Source organism: Aquarana catesbeiana, linkage group LG12 (assembly GCF_042186555.1).
Source record: "Aquarana catesbeiana isolate 2022-GZ linkage group LG12, ASM4218655v1, whole genome shotgun sequence".
Classification (NCBI taxonomy): domain Eukaryota; kingdom Metazoa; phylum Chordata; class Amphibia; order Anura; family Ranidae; genus Aquarana; species Aquarana catesbeiana.
In genome coordinates this window covers 59,932,139-59,947,181 of record NC_133335.1, presented here as the reverse complement: position 1 = coordinate 59,947,181, position 15,043 = coordinate 59,932,139, and the positions used below count along the sequence as shown (strand labels likewise).

At 43.9% G+C, this 15,043-nt stretch overlaps 1 protein-coding gene across 1 annotated transcript in view; it reads left to right on the top strand.

Annotated features, from left to right (window-relative positions):
• The window catches only part of LOC141114291 (NXPE family member 4-like), a 105,786-nt gene that overhangs the window by 54,952 nt on the left and 35,791 nt on the right, over nucleotides 1-15,043 (top strand). The window contains exon 2 of the mRNA XM_073607895.1: nucleotides 3,633-3,733. Coding sequence (XP_073463996.1) covers nucleotides 3,647-3,733 — 87 coding nt within the window. The 5' untranslated portion in view covers nucleotides 3,633-3,646. The remainder of the gene's footprint in view (nucleotides 1-3,632; nucleotides 3,734-15,043) is intronic.

The window sequence follows — 15,043 nt, the reverse complement described above, 5'->3', positions numbered from 1 at the left end:
TTTTGAGAGAGACATGTGATCGGCGATGCATTACGTGCATTTCCTCTGATAGCATGTCTCTATGGGCCTATAATTATATCTATATCTAGTCTTTTCACTCACCTATATATTATGGCTCTAATTTACACATGCTTCTTTTTGCTCCCTGCTCTTCATCTCTCTGGGAGTTTCTCTGTTGTATCATTTTATTCTGTAGCAACTGCCATGCTTTCATGTTTTCATGTTATACCTACCTTGTTCCATCTAGGTATGCTTGATGTTTTCCCAATTGTATATTTGTGTTGTCCTGTGTCATCCTATATTATTTGTACTGCTTTATGATTTTTATTATATTTACTTATTTTTGTCAATACAGCCATGTATATGAATTTGTTGTTATGATCCAGGTTCTTGCCTCTTCTCATTATCAAGCATTCTCTCGCATCCTCCATAAGATTAAATCTTTTATATATATCAATATAGCTGCCGCTTCTGCCGGTGCTCCCTGGCACATGTAGGCCTTCTGGTGCCTTTCAGGCATCCTGGGGCATTATCTGGGCTAGTCTGTTGCTGCGATCATTGTTTTTCCATCTGATAGGGACGCATCACCCATTCAGCATGTCTGCAGCCTCACGACGTCTGATGTCATCGCGCCGCATGTGCGCGGTGACACCGGTGTTCTGTCAATTTCTCCAACCCTTCAGAAACTCCAACTACATCACTATTATTTAAACCCTTAGTAATTGGATATTTTGATGAATTGGTGGTTGGACACAACACCGACAACCGAATAGAGTCCGGTACAAGAAGATTGAGCTGTTTTGACAGCATTCAGAGGCAGCTAACGAGGACAAAGTTGTTGCCGTCTCTGAGGCGGCTGTTTTGTTGGCTAGTATCGGAGTGGAGTAAGAATCTCCACTCATAATATCCTGCACCGGACTCTATTCATTTGCCGGTGTTGTATCCAACCACTAATTCATCAAAAACTCAAATTACTGCTGGTTTAAAGAAACCAGAAGTTAAAGTTAAGTGGTTGGAGTTTCTGATGGGTTGGAGAAATTGACAGAACACCGTATATATATATATATATATATATATATATATATATATATATATATATATATATATATATATATTATATATTATATTTGTGCTAGGGCTGACTCCATATATGTCAATTCTCATGAGCTCTGGCATATCTGTAGCAGAGACACAATACTCCTCTTCCCTTCTACACCATATATAGAGGCTGTCCAGAATTGTGACTACTATTCCACCTATCCTTCTGGGGTACGTTTTCCCCTTTTGACATACCCTTTCCTCCTGGACAAATCATATCATGCAACGGGATGCTATGGAGATGCTAGACCTGTGAATTCCTTTGTGAATCATTGTTCATCAAAGATATTCATTATGTGAGTATTTTCAGATTTAAATGCCTGCCCTGCTATTGCCAAGCTGCTACTTACTGTTCATGCATTAGGTACGTTTATTATACGTTTTTTTCTGATACCTTGTTATTATATCATTAGATAACACAGCCTGCTCTAAACCAACCCCTGAAGTAGGAATTAAGTACCTAAGTATATATATATTCCGAAACATGTTGGGATTTCTTCTTCTACATACATAATTTTGACCTCTGACTGTGAGATCAACTATATGTTCTAGAACCAAGTTGCTCCCGATGCTTTGCCCGATACCTGGACACTCAGGAACAATCGGTGCAGTGGCGGGGAAGTTATAATCACAGATCTCCCTGTGTGGTTTTCAATAAAGAAGCTAAAAACCACGGAGGGGAGAGGAGGAGAAGCACACAGGGAGATTGGTTATTTATAACTTCCCCGCTGCCGCACCGATTGTTCCTGAGTGTCCCCTGTATCCTTCTCTGGCTCCCCTCTGAGTGAGCTCCTCTGTGTTCCTCCGTGGGCTCCTCTGGTCTCCCCCTCCTCCTCCTCCTCTCCCCCTCCGTGCACTCCTCCATGTTCATCTCCAGTCCCCCCCATTGTCCACCGCTCCCCCTCGGTGCGCTCCTCCATGTTCATCTATAGTCCCCCTGTCCTCTCCTTCATGTTCATCTCCAGTTCCCCCTGTCCTCCTCTGGTCCCCCTCCATGCACTCCTCCTCTGTGTTCTCCTTCGGTTCCCCCCCTCCTCCGGTCCCTCCCGCCATCCTCCGCTCCCCCTGCACGCGCTCCTCCTCCTCTGTGTTCTCCTCAGGTCCCCCCCCTCCTGCCAGATCTTTCAGGATGGAGAGCAGAGGAAGGAGCCGGTAATTTACCAGCTCTTTCCTTTTCTGAATGCGCAGAGTCAGTGATTACTGACTCTGTCCATTCATAATAACTGAGCATCGTAAACAGTGTTTACAAAGCTTCAGTTTATGAATGGAGAGGAGCCTCTGTCTCCTCTCCATTCATCTTCAGTGCAGCTGAGGCTGCTGTGAAAGGGATGAGTGGGGAATCTCTATCCTCAGTCCCTTTCCATGTCTCAAAGGGGAGATGTAAGGGTTATAGACCCCTGATATTTAACCAAAGCCCCCTTAATAAATAAAAGAAAAAAAAAAGAAAGAAACCATTGTAATAAATAAATATTCCATAGCAAAATTGTAAAAATGATAAAAAATAAAATAAAATAAACACTGACACTCCCCCCCTCCCCCAAAAAAAGAAAGCATTGTAAAAAAATAATTGTGTATATATATATATATATATATATATATATATATATATATATATATATATATATATAGTAAAAAATAATTTAAAAAAAATTGTAAAAAATAAGTATCGGTAATTGGTATCGGCGAGTATTGGTACTTCTACTCAGTCTTAAAAAAGTGGTATCGGGACAACTCTACTTATTACTTTATACTATGAATGTCTTTTTCTGTTTTTAGATATTCATTGTGATAGCTCTGTTTTCTCAGTCCCATTGTATTAAACAAATTTAGTATTTTTTATAATACGCCTCTACTTCCCTATCTGGTATTCATTCTTGCCCTAAAATCCCAGGGGCACCTCTCCTGTTCAACGCTCACCATAGGTGTGCACAGCCTATTGCATTAGGGAGTGCACCCAAAGGCTCCAACACATATGCCTTTGACATATTTACCGGCCTCTTCCCCGCTCTCCATCCTGAAACAATGGGGGGAAGGGGGAGCAAGGGAGCACATGGGGGATCCCGGCAACAGAAGGAAGAGGAACAGGGAAAGGAGGGGTGGCATATATTAATACAGATCCCCTATATTTTCCTCCTGTGGCAGCTGAATGTTGACTAAAGGGAGAGGAGGAGAAGCCTACATTCAGCTGCTACAGGAGGAAAATACAGATCAGTTCCATAAAATTCCACCCCCGCCACCTCTCCTGTCCAGGTTCTGAGGGTTAGCAAGGAAGGATTGCGGTTTACCTATCAGCTGCCCACCATTGACAGGTGGCACACCTGCCACACCCCTTGCGCACGCCTATGACGCTAACTACTACTATACATATGTAAGTGCCTGCTTTGACAGGCTGTTGTTTGCTTCAAATTGGTTTTGCAAAACCCGCTTGAAGCATGTCAAATACAAGTCAAAAGGAGGTCAACTCTAACTGTACTGTAAGATTGCAATATTTCTAGTTTAAGTAACAAATAACAGAGGTAACCTATTTTTTTCAGCTTATGAAGCAGTGATGACTACTACATGGAATACAAAGTTTGTGGCTGTTACATTCTTTACCATCTTGCTGATAAGCTTTACAGTGCATCGCTTCACAAAGGTATGTACTAAATCACCTACATTTTTAGTAAATCTAAAGGCTCCAGTATGATCTAAACAGGTCCCACATCCAGTTTTTATCGAATCACAGTGCCCCCAATAAAAGAATAATTTATACAAATAATTTAACTGACTTCATTATTTTGAGTTATTTTGCAAAGGAGAATTCTTTAAAGAAAAAACACAAGATTGGTGTAAGTATAAACCGAGGCTATCGAAAATAAATGAATATTTTTATTTGCAAAGTCCTTTACAAACACTACTAATAGTTTGATTAATAGGTTGACACAAACACTATATCTTTCAATGAGGTTTGAAAATTATTTGTTTGAATACAATAATGATTTCCCCCTTCTGTAGATATCCTAACCAACTGGATAAAATTTGGCAGATAATAATCTGCAGTTGACCAACTTGACCCGTGAAACCACTGCAGTCAAATTACCGGGTAAAGTTTGTCTAAACTTATGCCAATTAAGGCAAATTTGGAGTGTTTGGAGATCTAATGGGATAGCAATTCAACTAGCATAAAATACTTGAACACAGAAAAATCAATAATATATGTGGAAAATATAGCTACCCTTTAAAATGGCTATTTGGTCAAACTCTTCTAAAATGGCTGACGACTAATGGGTGGAGTTCATGTTCCCCAAAATGTTGTCTATCTAGGCTGGAGCTGGGTGCCTTGGCTTTAGTGAGGTACAATGCCTTGAAAAAGTATTCATACCCCTTGCCATTTTGAACATTTTGTCATGTTACAACCAAAAACGTAAATATCTTTTATTGGGATTTTATGTGATAGACCAACACAAAGTGGCACATAAATGTGAAGCGAAAGGAAAATGATAAATAGTTTTCATTTTTTTTTTACAAATAAATATCTGAAAAGTGTGGCGTGCATTTGTATTCAGCCCCTTTTACTCTGATACCTGAATGCCTGATAACTAAAATCTGGTGTAACCAATTGCCTTCATAAGTCACCTAATTAGTAATTAGAGTCCACCTGTGTGTAATTTAATCTCAGTATAAATACAGCTGTTCTGTGAAGCCCTCAGAGGTTTGTTAGAGAACCTTAGTGAACAAACAGCAATATGAAGGCCAAGGAACACACCAGACAGGTCAGAGAAGTATCCAAAAGGCCTGTGGTAACTCTGGAGGAGTTGCAGAGATCCACAGCTCAGGTGGGAGAATCTCTCCACAGGACAACTATTATGCCGCGTACACACAAGCGGATTTTCAGTCGGGAAAAAACCTGGATAGTTTTTCAGACGGAATTCCACTCAAGCTTGCCTTGCATACACACGGTCACACAAAAGTTCCCTGAACTTTCGACCGTCAAGAAGGCGGTGACGTACAACACTACGATGAGCAGAGAAAATGAAGTTCAATGCTTCCGAGCATGCGTCGAATTGTTTCCGAGCATGCAAATTTTGTGCATCGGAATTTGTACAGACAATCGCATTTTTGGATAGGAACTTTTTCCGAAAAATTGAGAACCTGCTCTCAATATTTTGCTGGTGGGAATTCCGCCAGCAAAAGTCCGATGGAGCATACATAATTTTCCGACCAAAAGCTTTCATCGATCTTTTGCTTGCTGAATTTCCGATCGTGTTTACACGGCATTAGTCGTGCACTCCACAAATCTGGCCTTTATGGAAGAGTGGCAAGAAGAAAGCCATTGTTGAAAGAAAGCCATAAGAAGTTCAGTTTTCAGTTTGCAAGAAACCATGTGGGGGACACAGCAAACATGTGGAAGAAGGTGCTCTGGTCAGATGAGACCAAAATTTAACTTTTTGGCCTAAAAGCAAAATGCTAAGTGTGGCGGAAAACATCACCCTGCTGAACACACCATCCCCACCATGAAACAAGGTGGTTGCAGCATCATGTTGTGGGGATGCTTTTCTTCAGCAGGGACAGGGAAGAGGGTCAGAGTTGATGGGAAGATGGATGGAGCCAAATACAGGACAATCTTAAAAAAAAACCTATTAGAGTCTGCAAAAGACTTGAGACTGGGACAAAGGTTCACCTTCCAGCAGGCGAAACTAAAACCCAACGACCCTTAACATACAGCCAGAGCTACAATGGAATTGGTTTAGATCAAAGCATATTCATGTGTTAGAATGGACCAGTCAAATCCCAGACCTAAATCCAATTGAGAATATGTGGCAAGACTTGAAAATTGCTGTTCACAGACACTCTCCATCCAATCTGACAGAGCTTGAGTTCTTTTGCAAAGAAGAATGGGCAAAAGTTTCACTCTCTAGATGTGCAAAGCTGGTAGAGACATACCCTAAAAGAATTGCACCCGTAATTACAGTGAAAGATGGTTCTACAAAGTATTGACTCAGGGGGGCTGAATACAAACGCACGCCACACTTTTGAGATATTTATTTGCAAAAGATGTTGAAAAACATTTATTATTTTCCTTCCACTTCACATTTATGTGCCACTTTGTGTTGGTCTATCACATAAAATCTCAATAAAGATCATTTTTATGTTTTTGGTTGTAACATGACAAAATGTCACATATTTCAAGCGGTATGAATACTTTTTTATCAGATCTACATGAGGTGGTCTGATCTGGATGGCGAAGTCTGGTGATGTGTGATGATGAGTCTGATTTTGTGATGATGTCGTGATGATCCCTAGATGATGGGTTTCTGTCCCTGCCTACCCGACCTGCTCTCTTATTGAGTCGCAGACAACATACTTATAAAATGTTGATAAACCTGGCTCAGAAGGTGTAACCTTCTCTATGATTGGCAGGGCAGTCAAATTTTTAACCCTGTGTTTACTTGTGTATTAGCTCACTTGGCCACCACATGGTACCCTAGGACCAAAAATGACTATTTCTGTTTTCCAGCGGAAATAGATCTTATAAAGTAATCTGTTATAGGACCAATTCATATTTTACTATAACAAGTTGGACTAAGTGACTAAAATCTATAGAATTCCTAGGAGAGACAGGTGATTTCTAATTTATGATCATTATTATTTTAGTGTAGCAGTATTCAACTGTACACTTCTAACTACAGAGATGGCATGATTTCATAATCAAATATTAATGATATACTTAAAATTCCCACAATATAAACTATTATTTGAATATGCCGACATTATAAAACACACATTAATAAAAAAATAATTACAAATAAACAACCATAACCATTAAAACCTTAAAAAATCCTTTTAAGATAGTATGCTATTTCATGCTGATTATACATACAACTGTGTTGTATCATGTTTTATTTTTATATAATATTAAAAAATACTTCCCCTCTTTTTTTCTTCAGTTTCAAGCCCCTTTTAAAAAGTTTCTTGCAAGCTGACATAACGATTAACAGTTTCTCACCCAATGTTCCTCATTTCAATGAACATTAAAGCGGGGTTCCATTCAAATTTTTTACTTAATCTTACCCTCTTCAGTTAATTGCATAGATGTTCAAATGCCGCACGAATATTTTTTTTATCGCTGTAACTACCTTTATATTGTACTTTATTGTGGCACTTGCTGTCTCTCCTCCCATGGGAGTAGGCGTGTTTATTGCCTTTCCCCGGCACCGCACTGTCTCCTGGGAGCTTAGCGTCAGGCTTCCCAAGATTCAGTGCGGAAACAATGATCATGCGTGTGAACAAGCTGTGAATGAACAGCATTCACTGCAGGAAATCAATGCTTGTGGGCTTCACATGCCCACAAGCAAGATGGAAACAGCCAGCATCACATTTTTTAAGTCATTCTTCAGTACGAAAACAGACAGAGGCGGAAATATTACACCCAAACTGTGAGTATTATTTAAAGTGTCTCAATGACCTAAAAAAAAAAAAAAAAAGATTGGTCGCGGGACTCCCGCTTTAACCAGCTGTGTACGCAAGGTTAATTTGTCCTGCTATTCAGTACAATAGAGAGAAAGATACTGTGTATCTTGCCATAGGATGTTGGCTTGTGTTTTCTAGGCCCAAGGCTTGTCAAATCACTTTCAGGGTGATAAGAAGATTTCTTCCAGGATTCAGGTGTGGGGATTACAGAAATCCCATTGTCCAGAGAATTTGTTCTGTACGCAAGCTTGTTTACAGACCAAATTAGTTCAGTTTCTCCCTCTTGGGATAGTCAAACCTAAGCTCATACTGTCCTTTGACCTTTTTAAAAACTGTCCACTAGATCAAAATGATAGAAATTATCAAAATATAAATTTTTATTTATAGACATTCCTTTTTTTTTTTTTAATCATACTTACCTAGGTATCATCGGTCCTATGCTGCATCTGTCCCCCGCTGGCTCTAACACTGAGAACTGAGCAATCAAACACCGCTGATCGCTCGGTTCTCACAACTCCCTGAACAGACAGCTGGTGACTGTCAGTCAGCAGCTCTCTGCTCTGTCCCCTCTTCGAGGGAGTGCTGGGCTGTGGAGGGGGTGGGAACGGTGGTCTCAGGCTCTCCGCAACTTGCAGAGAAGCTGAGCCAGGTGCCGGTCCAGGCATGTGAACAGATCCTGTCCATATGGTCATATTCTTGCCTGAGCCTGGACCAGGGCCGGACTGGCCTACTGGGATACCGGGACATTTCCTGGCAGGCTGCCTGCCCTGGGGCTCCTTTGAGCCGAGCCAAGCTGTGGCTGCAGCGCTCCCCTCCCTCCCCCCTACTCTTGTGTACATGTGATGTCATACACAGCGGGAGACCGCTGTGTCATGGAGCTCGGTCTGCGCTGTGACAAAAGTCCCGCCCTCCTCCTAGATCAGCTTGTGTGATAGACGCAGTGTTCTGTCTATCACACAAGCTGTTCTAGGAGGAGGGCGGGACTTTTGTCACAGCATGGCTGAACATTTCAGACTGAGCTCCATGACACAACGGGAGATGCCTGCTGTGCGTAATCCAGGCACTGACTAGTGAGGCTGCATGGACGGGCACAGTCAGTGTAATGAGGCTACATTTATAAGCACAGAGAGGGTGCAATGATGGGCACGGTGAAGCTGCAATGATGGGCATGGTGAGGCTGTAATGATAGGCACAGTAAGGCTGCATTGATGGGCATGGTGAGGCTGCAATGATGGGCATGGTGAGGCTGTAATGATGGGCACAGTAAGGCTGCAATGATGGGCATGGTGAGGCTGCAGTGAGGAGTACAGTAAGGCTGAAATGATGGGCATGGTGAGCCTGCAATGATGGGCATGGTGAGGCAGTTATAATGGGCAAACTAAGGCTGCAATGATGGGCATTGTGAGGCTGCATTGATGGGCACAGTAAGGCTGCAATGATGGGCACAGTGAGAATGCAATGATGGGCATGGTGAGGCTGAAATGATGGGCACAGTTAGGCTGCAATGATGGGCATAGTAAGGCTACAATGATGGGCACAATGAAGCTGCAATGATTGGCAAGGTGAGGCTGCAATGATGGACACAGTGAGGCTGCTATCATGGGCACGGTAAGGCTGTAATGATCGGCACGGTAAGGCTGCAATAATCGGCATGGTGAAGCTGCAATGATGGGGGCAGTGAGGCTGCAATGATGGACATGGTGAGGCTGCAATGATGTGCACAGTGAGGCTGCAATGATGGACACAGTAAGGCTGCAATGATGGACATGGTGAGGCTGCAATGATGGGCATTGTGAGGCTGCAATGATGGGTACAGTAAGGCTGCAATGATGGGAATGGTGAGGCTGCGATGATGGGCACGGTGAATCTGCAATGATGGGCACAGTGAGGCTGCAATGATGGGCATGGTGAGGCTGCAATGATGGGCACAGTGAGGCTCCAATGATGGGCACAGGGAGGCTGCAATTATGGGCACAGGGAGGCTGCAATTATGGGCACAGTAAGGCTGCAATGATGGGCAAAGTGAGGCTTCATTGATGGGTACAGTGAGGCTGCAATGGTGGGCACAGTAAGGCTGTGCTGGTGGGCACAGTGAGGCTGCATTGATGGGCACAGTGAGGCTGCAATTATGGGCATAGTGAGGCTGCAATGATGGGCAGTGAGGCTGCATTTATGGGTACAGTGAGGCTACAATGATGGACACGGTGAGGCCTGCATTGATTGGCACAGCGAGGCTGCAATGATGGGCACAGTGAGTCTGCATTGATGGGCAGTGCGGTTGCATTGATGAGCACAGTGAGGCTGTATTGATGGCCACAGTGAGGCTGCATGGTGTCATGGCTGGGCTCAGCCCTTCCTTCTCTGAGCTGGCCGCTCAGCTGTCGGCTAATTGACAGCTCCCATCTCTCTCCACAGTTACTCAGCTGTTGATGATCCTGCTCGTCAGTCCTGCCTACTTAAGCCTTCCAGTCCAGAGGAGCTCTGCCTTCGCCTTGGTCACATCACAAGAATCTCCTGTGTTCCTGTTTAAAGACTGGTTTTGCTGACATCCTTTCTGACTCCAGATCCTGCTTGCTGTTCCATTACTTTGATCCCCGACTTCTGGCTTGGCTGACTATCCATTCCGGTTACTGAACTTTGGCTATGTTTTGACTACGTTTGTTCTTTTTACTTTTATTATTAAACAAGTGTGATTTAACTGTACTTCTGTCTCGTTCTGATTTCATGGTTTCTGACAGTAAGGGAAGGCCATGAATTCAGAAGATACAGTCAATCTACTTGTTGGTAATATTTTTTCCAGATTGGATGAGCAAGATCACCGCATGGATCAGTTTGCCATAGCGTTACAAATGCTCCTAAGTCGTACGGCTCACCTGAAATCTCCCACTGTGGCTGCTCTGGTACAACCTGAGTTGCAGGCCATCCCTGCTGCTGCGCCAGTCTCTGTGCAGGCACCCGCCTCGAGTATTAACTCTATAAGAGATATGTCTGGTTCCGCTCTGCTTCCCCAGTGATTTGGGGCGATCCAGTTCAATGCAGAGGGTTTCTCAACCAGGTTGAGATATACTTTGAGTTACTGCCCCAGGCGTTTCCCATGGACAGAAGCAAAGTAGGTTTCTTGATATCTTTGCTTTCTGAGTGCCTTGGCCTGGACAAACCCTCTATGAGAGACACAAAAACCTGTTGTCTTGAGTTACCGAGTTTGTGGCCTCCTTTAAAAGGGTATTTGATTTTCCCGCACGCTCCGCTTCTGCTGCCAAGTGCCTCATGTTCATCGAACGTACGAATACAAGAACTGTTGCCGACCACGCCATTGAATTCCGTACTCTGGCAGCAGAGGTTGCTTGGAACAATGAGGCCCTCGTGGCTGCTTTTTCTCATGGTCTCTCGGATTCCATCAAGAATGAGATAGTAGCCCGAGATATACCCAATCAGCTGGAGAAGTTGATCACGTTTGCCATCCTCACTGACCCCAGACTCAAAGAAAGACTCTCTTTTAAGGAGCGCTTGTGGAAGCCTCCTGTACGTTTGCCTCCGAGCTTTGCAGTCCCACCCATGCCTCCCTCACCTCCCATGCCTCCTGGTACCGAGTCGGTCAGTAAAGATGAACCCATGCACTTGGGCTTCACGTGTCTCTCTGCTGATGAGAGAACCTTTAGGAGGAGGGATAGATTGTGCCTTTATTGTGGCCAAGCAGGTCACTTTTTGAAGTCTTGTCCTACCCGTCCAGGGAACGCCCGAACCTTGAGGTCCTGTCATGGACAGACCTTAGGTGGTGTTGTTTCATCCCCAGTTATCCAGAAGGATAAGCCCCTGGTTTTGGTCACCCTTTCTTTGGCCGAGTCATCCATCGAGATACAGGCTCTAATCGACTCTGGGGCTGCAGGCCTGTTCATTGATGCTGCCTTTGTATTGAAGCACTCGATTCCACTGCAGCTGCGTGACACTCCACTTGCCATTGAGGCTCTTGACGGGAGACCTCTACAACCTGCCCATATGACTGCCCATGTTACTCATAAGACGGTTCCGTTGTCCATGGCCGTAGGGGCTCTTCACCATTAGATAATCCAATTCAAAGTTATTTTCTCACCTAGGTTATTGGTTATCCTTGGTTACAGAGGCATAACCCCTCTTTTGATTGGCTCCGTGCAGAGGTTCTCTCCTGGTCACCACAATGCAGTGAGACATGCTTCCAGAAGGTAGCCAAGGTCCTGTGCACCTCTTCACTCTCCTCCCTGATTTCAACAATGTCTTTGACAAAGGTCAAGCCAGTAGTTTTCCTCCACACTGGCCGTATGATTGCACAATTGACCTTCAACCTGGTGCCTTACTCCCCGTGGCTGGGTTTACCCTTTGTTGGTCTTGGAGGATAAGGCCATGGAGGAGTGTGTTGCAGACGCACTTTTTCGAGGTTTCAGCCGCAAATCCTTGTCTCCTGCTGGTGCTGGTTTCTTTGTGAAGAAGAAGAGTGGTGAACTGAGACCTTGTATTGATTATAGGGGTCTCAATCGTTTCACGATTAAGAATGCCTATCCGATTCTGTTGATTACAGAGTTATTTGACCGCCTCAAGGGAGCAATGATTTTCACTAAGCTTGATTTGAGAGGGGCATACAATCTCATGAGGATTAAGGAGGGCGATGAGTGGAAAATTGCGTTTAATAACAGAACAGGCCATTATGCCTCGTAATGCCTTTTGGCCTTTGTAACGCCCCGGCAGTTTTCCAGGAATTTATTAACGATGTCCTCTGAGATTTGTTGGTGTGGTGGTTTATCTAAATGATATCCTTATATTTTCCAAGTCCCTGGAGAGTCACCACACAGATGTCTGTTGTGTGCTTCAGAAACTAAGAGAGAACAATCTCTATTGTAAACTGGAGAAGTGCGAGTTTCATCGTGAACAGGTTAAATGCCTGGGTTATGTAATTTTCACTGCTGGTTTTTCGATGGACCCAAAGAAACTTTCTGCAGTCCTACATTGGCCCCGACCCGTTGGTTTATGTCCTCTGCAACGTTTCCTGGGCTTTGCCAACTATTATCGGAAGTTTATTCGTAACTTCTCATCTCTGGTCAAGCCCCTGACTGATCTGACCAGAAAGGACGGTAACCCACAGAGTTAGTCTCCAGAGTCCATTAAGGCCTTTGAGAGTCTCAAGGCTGCCTTTGTTTCTGCTCCTGTGTTGGCACATCCTGATCCTACGTTACCTTTTATCCTTGAGGTTGATGCTTCTGAGACTGGTGTTGGCGCCCTTCTGTCTCAACGTCCTACCTCTGAGAGCGCTGTGCATCCTTGTGGCTACATTTCCAAAAAATTGTCACCTGCAGAGTGCAATTACGAGATTGGTGACAGAGAGCTGTTGGCAATCATTTTAGCCCTAAAAGAATGGAGACATCTCTAAGGTACCACTGTGCCGGTTCTCATTCTTACTGACCATAAGAATCCCACATTCTTGCCTGAGGCTAAACGCCTCTCTCCCAAAAGGGCGCGATGGGCACTTTTCTTGTCAAGTTTCAATTACATTGTCTCATTCTTACCCGGTACTAAGAATGTAAGGGCTGATGCCTTGTCACCACAATTTTCCTCCACTTCCAAGTTGGAGTTGGTTTCCTCCTGATCGTATTCTGGCTACGGTTCGCACCAGTCTCACTTCTTCTTTGGGTGACAAAATTCTTGCTGCTCAGGTCCATGCTCCTCCTGAGAAACCTCCATTGTTGACTGCCGTAGGTTCCGTGGGCGCATACAGTACTTGGTGCATTGGGTCAGGGGGAACGCTCTTGGGTCTCATCCTCGGACGTACATGCCCCTGTCCTCCTCCGTGATTTCCATAGAGGTTTTCCCCTGTGGTGGTCCTCCGAGGGGGAGGGGTCATTGTGGAGAGGGTACTGCTAGGGCTGGGCTCAGCCCTATCTTCTCTGAGCTGGCCGCTCAGCTGGCGTTATATATCCCTAGCCCTATGTGCTTTCATATCTGTCTTATCTATATATAATACGCTCTTCAAATGTGCTTTAAAATGCATGGTTTTCCATTTTATGAAAAGGAAAATAATGACGTTATGCTGTTGGGCTGGTATAATAATCCTATGGGGCTGGTATAAAATTATTTCCAGGGCTGGTTTTTATTCCCAGTCTGGCCCTGGCCTGGACCAGCTTGGTGACATCAGCCTACAGAGCACAGCATACAGAGTAGAGCGGTTCTGAGTATGTTACAAAATTCTCACCACTGCACCCTGCATGCTGTGCCATACATTACATACTCTTGGTAACTGAATGATGTATGCAAATTTCCTTGGTCTTCCCCAAACAAAAACCATCAACCATCAAATCCTCACTTCTTGAACAAGATGAACAAGAGCTTCTTTTGGGCAACAAGCGTCCCGAAATTCTGTTTGCCTGCCGAATCCCGGTAAAATCGCGCCGCAATTGGGATGGCATTGGAAGTCACAGGGAGCGCACGGGCATCCCACAGTTTGCTGCTATTTTGAATCATGGGCGGAATCGTTGCAGTTCCAACCGCGATTCAGAACACAGATGTGAACGAAGCCTCACTGTTGTTTTCTCTTTTCCTCTTGGCTTCTTTCCGTATTTTGAATATCTGTGGTTTCACTCAAGCTACATCCTATAGAAAATGGTCACTGTGACTCAAAAGACTTTTGAGTAATAACAATACATCTACTGTATGTAATCTAGATTTCACTATCTATCTAATAGCATAATTAATGAGTTGTTAACACCCTAAAATGCCTTAAATACGCCTAAAATTTATTAATAATGGTTATGGAAATAAATATAATTTCTTAAGACAATAAAGACAGAAACTGCTGAATGCTAGTCTTGTGTCAGTATACACTATATTAACAAAAGTATTGGGACACCTGCCTTTACACACATATGAACTTTAATGGCATCCCAGTCTTAGTCTGTAGGGTTTAATATCGAGTTGGCCCACCCTTTGCATCTACAACATCTTCATCTCTTCTGGGAAGGTTGTCCACAAGTTTTAGGAGTGTGTCTATGGGAATGTTTGACCATTCTTCCAGAAGCGCATTTGGACCTTGCTTTGTGCACTGGTCCAAATCATTTAGTGGAGGGGGGATTATGGCGTGGGGTTGTTTTTCAGGGGTTAAGCTTGGTCCCTTAGATCCAGTGAAGGGAACTCTTAAGGTGTCAGCATACCAAGCCATTTTGGACAATTTCATGCTCCCAACTTTTTGGGAACAGTTTGGGGTAGCCCCTTCCTGTTCCAACTTGACTGGGCACCAGTGTACAAAGCAAAGTCCATAAGGCATAATGAGCTAGTATGCATCACATACTAGCTCATTATGAGGAACGCTGCTGTGATGGGCACATGCGGGTGGGAGTCGCCAGTCACGGCACAGCAGCTGCTGTCGGCACATGCGTATACAGTGAATATATCCTAAACTGTGCAAGTTTAGGAGAAATTCACAGCACCTACAGGTAAGCCTTATTATAGGCTTACCTGTAGGCAAAAGTGGTTG